The 4,575-nt window shown below is 23.6% G+C and overlaps 2 protein-coding genes across 5 annotated transcripts in view; both read right to left on the bottom strand.

Moving 5' to 3' along the window:
* Positions 1-585: 585 nt before the first annotated feature.
* The window catches only part of LOC124424525 (serine/threonine-protein kinase BRSK2), a 50,087-nt gene continuing 46,097 nt past the window's right edge, over positions 586-4,575 (bottom strand). Inside the window, exon 13 of the mRNA XM_046963719.1 lies at positions 586-1,776. Coding sequence (XP_046819675.1) covers positions 1,765-1,776 — 12 coding nt within the window. The 3' untranslated portion in view covers positions 586-1,764. The remainder of the gene's footprint in view (positions 1,777-4,575) is intronic.
* LOC124424527 (apoptosis regulatory protein Siva-like) overlaps positions 2,737-4,575 on the bottom strand; it is a 4,616-nt gene continuing 2,777 nt past the window's right edge. Inside the window, exons 1-5 of one of the 4 annotated variants that reach the window (XM_046963722.1) lie at positions 3,829-4,575; positions 3,383-3,605; positions 3,097-3,284; positions 2,883-3,034; positions 2,737-2,806 (exon numbers count right to left, since the gene is read on the bottom strand). The exon at positions 3,829-4,575 is cut by the window's right edge and continues 2,777 nt beyond it. In XM_046963722.1, coding sequence (XP_046819678.1) covers positions 2,761-2,806; positions 2,883-3,034; positions 3,097-3,284; positions 3,383-3,500 — 504 coding nt within the window. In that variant the 5' untranslated portion in view covers positions 3,501-3,605; positions 3,829-4,575 and the 3' untranslated portion in view covers positions 2,737-2,760. Of the gene's footprint in view, positions 2,807-2,882; positions 3,035-3,096; positions 3,285-3,382 lie in introns of all 4 variants that reach the window. The other 3 variants (XM_046963723.1, XM_046963724.1, XM_046963721.1) reach the window with 3 other exon arrangements.

Here is a 4,575-nt window from a genome sequence, read left to right on the forward strand (position 1 = left end):
TATATATTTTATTATTTGATCTCTCGAACATTTTATGACAAATATTGAAAAGGACGTTATTAGCATATATAATGTAAAAGGATAAATTAAAAGTACATTGTCAATTTTGCATAAAAAAGTATTTACTATACATCTGCAAAGTTTAAAAGACTATTATTTAGTTTACAAGTTATTAGAAAGTAATTCTTTTTATTCAGTTTTCTTCATGTATATATTCTTTATAACAATTTAAAATTGTACTTAATATATGCGACTATATAATTTATTTAAACCATTTTATGCTACAAAATCACATGTATAAATTAAAAATAACATAATGTAACCGCATAAACTGATAATTACATAATTATAAAAGTTGTTTTTGCTAAAATACAAATAATCAAACAATCTACCATGTAAATAATTATATGACAAGGTAGATGTGTAATCTATAAATATATATATAAATATAAGTATATATATATATATATATAATACAAATTTTTTTAAAAGAAGTGTTTAATATCTAAATTTGTTTTAATAGACAATAATTTCATAAAAGCGAATTATAATAGTATAAAAATATATTTTATATTTTTCCACCTTAATATATTATATTATTATGTTATTTTCATGTTATATAATATTATATTATATAACAAACATATTGAATTTGAAAATGTTACATCGGGATTTTTATGTTACATTGAACATGAAATATTTTATACAATATAATTATATCAATGATAAATTAACATATATGCATATTTGCATTCAAATTTTTATACTATAGTTAATGAAAGTATGTATTATTACTAAAATAAATGAAATTAGTCCTGCATGCTTCATTGCATTTAATTTTTGCATGCTTTCTAGGAAATTGAATATAAAATAAATGCGAATCAGTCTTTTATCTATATATGATTATCTAATGATTAGATTCAATAATTGCTTTAAATAAGGGCCTTTTTTCTTATTTTTGTATTTCCAATCAATGTCTTTTGAAGTAATAATTCTATAATTATTAATATTTAATATGTAATGGTCAGTCTTATATAATTTCTAGGAGATTAACTACTATTTTCTGTATGATTTATATTTAATTTCTGATTGTTTAACGATGATATATTATCAGTGTTACAAGCTTAAGGGCAGAAAGTAATACTCACAAAATTATCACAATTTTGTTTGTTATTATCTAAATAAATTTGTGAAGTTCTATGATCTATGCTTGTTTCTATATATATCTTTAATTATTATTCCCTTACAGATTATAAATATAATTATCGTTAGAAGTATATTATTATCTAATTGTGAATTTATTCTTATAGAATTACTCGTATATTAATCGTTTGTGATACCACGAGTTCTCATATATGAGTTTTTGTACTTATTACTTGAGAAATTAATAAAAAATTAAAATTATGTTTGAAATGTCCATTGCATTTATATTTGTAAAATAAAACTTCCAATTCGCAAAGTATTTAATATTATTTCAAGTAAAGATTTTTCAAATCTAAATCTGAATTATTTAAGTTGTTCAAAAATTTTTGAGGATAATTATAATGTTCAGACTATCTTGAAAAATAAATATGTTATTGTTATTATTATTTAATTTTAGATCTTTTTGATTTATATTAATCAATTGAATAATATTTATTTTCATTTCGTTACTATACCTATTCTCGCCGATTTTCAGTAGATGATTTTCATTTGACGATCTCACATTGGCATTCCAGTCACATCGCATTTTTTTAGCATGGGGATATTTTTCTTCATGATTGTTCATCTTCGAATCTAAATAAAAAAAAAATGTATATATATATATATTTAAAATATTGAAATTATAAAATATTTATTATAAAACACATAATTCGATTTAAATTTATTATATTTCATACAAATTGTATTAAAATTACTTACATCTTTTTGTCCTAAATCATATATACTGTATATAATGTACGCTGTATAACATATTGCATATTCTTCGTATGTTTTAAATAAAAGAAAGATTTGTTAATAATTTCACATAATGCTCGTTTATTATTGCACGCTTTGTACGTCCCTCTTTCACTGTCCTTCTAACGATGAATAAAGCGAATGACAACACGTGCACTACGTCTACCGAAAGCATGTACGGATAAAGGTAAAAGAACAAAGCTAGAATAATATTTATGTTGTTCAAAATTAAGCATTACGTATCCTCTATGTTTTGTATTTTATATGATCTATTTGTTATACGTATGTATGTATAACGTACGTTTAAAACATTATTGTAAAAAATATCAATCTATTAAATCTTTATAATTAATGTTTTTGTTTCACAATTTTCCTTTTCTTACCAGTTAAATATCTAATTCTAATATATTTACATATTCATATTGTAAATACATCATTTTGCATTTTTTATATGCAAAAATATTTGAAATTTTCTTATCATGGAACATTGAAGTTGAATGTGTAATGATATAATCAGTAAGATTCTAAAATATGTAAAGGAATATGTAGTGGATTTTTAAAATATTTAAAAAAATTGTCAAATTGTACGAATTTATTTTAAGAGCAATATTTTTTTTTAAATTCAAAAAATATTTTGTTGCATGTGTAAATAATTTCTCTGAATGTTAAAAAAATTACTTATTTATTATTATATAATTTCATTCCATACTGCAAATAAATTCTTAATTTAATTTCACATAAATAATAATATTAAATAATACATGCAATAATACAAAAAGTAAAAGAAAAAAAAAGGTATAAAACTTGATATTCTATATTCGATCAATAATAACAATTGAGACACACATGATTTCGTTCAGTATCATATCTGCAAAGAAATGTAATAAAATGCAAAAACAATAAAAATATTACATTCAATGAATATGCAATCAAAAACTACTTACATGGGTAAAGAACAATTTTGACAGAATAGCTCGCAACATTTGATACACTGACATAAACAAAAGGAACATAATACTTGATCACAGTAAAAACATTTGTTCGTTGAACTTGAATCTATTATTCGGCAACATCCACAAAGGTCGACTTGTACATCCTAAAATAAAATCATCTTTAAATCAAACCAACAAACGAACAATTTCATAAATATGTACATACAGATATGATTTTATCACTGTTCTCTAATTGTAATTTATTATTTAAAATCATTTGTTTTGAGGTACGTTCAGGCTTCATTTCACGATAAGTTATTTTTGTTAATGGTAATTCAGTTAAATCCATTTCACTCTTATTCAAATTCTGCGAATATTCTTTAACACCTTCTTTTAGTAAATTCAAGGTTTTATCTGGATACAAAGTATAATAAAAACAAGTATGAAGAAAAAGCTGAACAAACAAAAATAAAACAGTATTTTCAAAAATAATCAAAATATAACCTCTTTACCATAAACTTGCTTCATTCGTTCTTTCTCAGCAACCCCATTATCAATTTCTCTTTGTCCCACGTGTACTTTCAATTGGGGAGGTAAATTTTCCTCGTAAGGACAAGCTCGCTTTGTCATGTTTATTTGATTTATAAAAGAATATTAACTTTTAACTTAAAGATATTCGCTGATGAAAGTAACATAACCACAACTTGTCATCCCATGGTCGTTCTCTTCAACGAACTACATATATTCAATCATATTATTCTAAATTAAATTCTCGATATAACTATACAACAGATTATTAGAATTAACAATATATTCTTGATATTTAATAGAAATTCAATGTTTGTAGGTCAAAAGTATATGATGTGTCATTATAAAATGATCGATACGAAATTAACCAGACAAAAAATATTTAAATCAAATACATACATACATACATATATGAAATATCGAACGTTACCATTAATCTTTCTTCGTTCATTTTTAACATTTTATTTCCTCTTGTAAATGGCACATTTTTCATATGTAAAAACATATGATGCATCACTTCGACAGGAATTTCTTCGAAGTTAATTTTCTCTCTTTTCCAATCCGTTTGCGTATTTTCGCGAAACGTTATACATATATCGTATTCCCTTTCACTCCTATCCCACCTCCCTTATTATCCTTAAATCTTTAATTTCGAACGAAAGATTCGACGTTTAGAAACGAATAAACAAATAAAGAAAATGTTTACCTCTTAGAAAGACACAAAAATATTTATCGATGATACACGATGATATACAATCGATGAAGGATTAAAATGCGACGACATTAGTAATATTTGTTTATTAGTAATGTTGCATTATTATTATTACTTTTATACATATTTGATATTGGCCATCAACAAATATGTTACAATTCTTTTTCATCTCCTATCCGCGTCGTTATCTTTCTTTCGTTTGCTTGAAAATTAACGACATACGTATCTTATCTTTTTCTTCTTCTTCTTATTCTTCTTTCTCCCTTTCTTTCATTCTTTTTTTTCTGTCTTTCTGTTTACCCCTTTATAATAATACATAATAATTTATAGTCGTAGCATGACAAACATTAGTATTTAATTGCAAAATGCGATAACTGTGTGCACCGCAATTATCAGCTCGTTCCACAAGTAAACCGTGTGAAATAACATTAATTTGTAAATAAGTCAATATATAATAATACGTAA

This window comes from Vespa crabro, chromosome 5, assembly GCF_910589235.1.
Source record: "Vespa crabro chromosome 5, iyVesCrab1.2, whole genome shotgun sequence".
Lineage (NCBI taxonomy): Eukaryota > Metazoa > Arthropoda > Insecta > Hymenoptera > Vespidae > Vespa > Vespa crabro.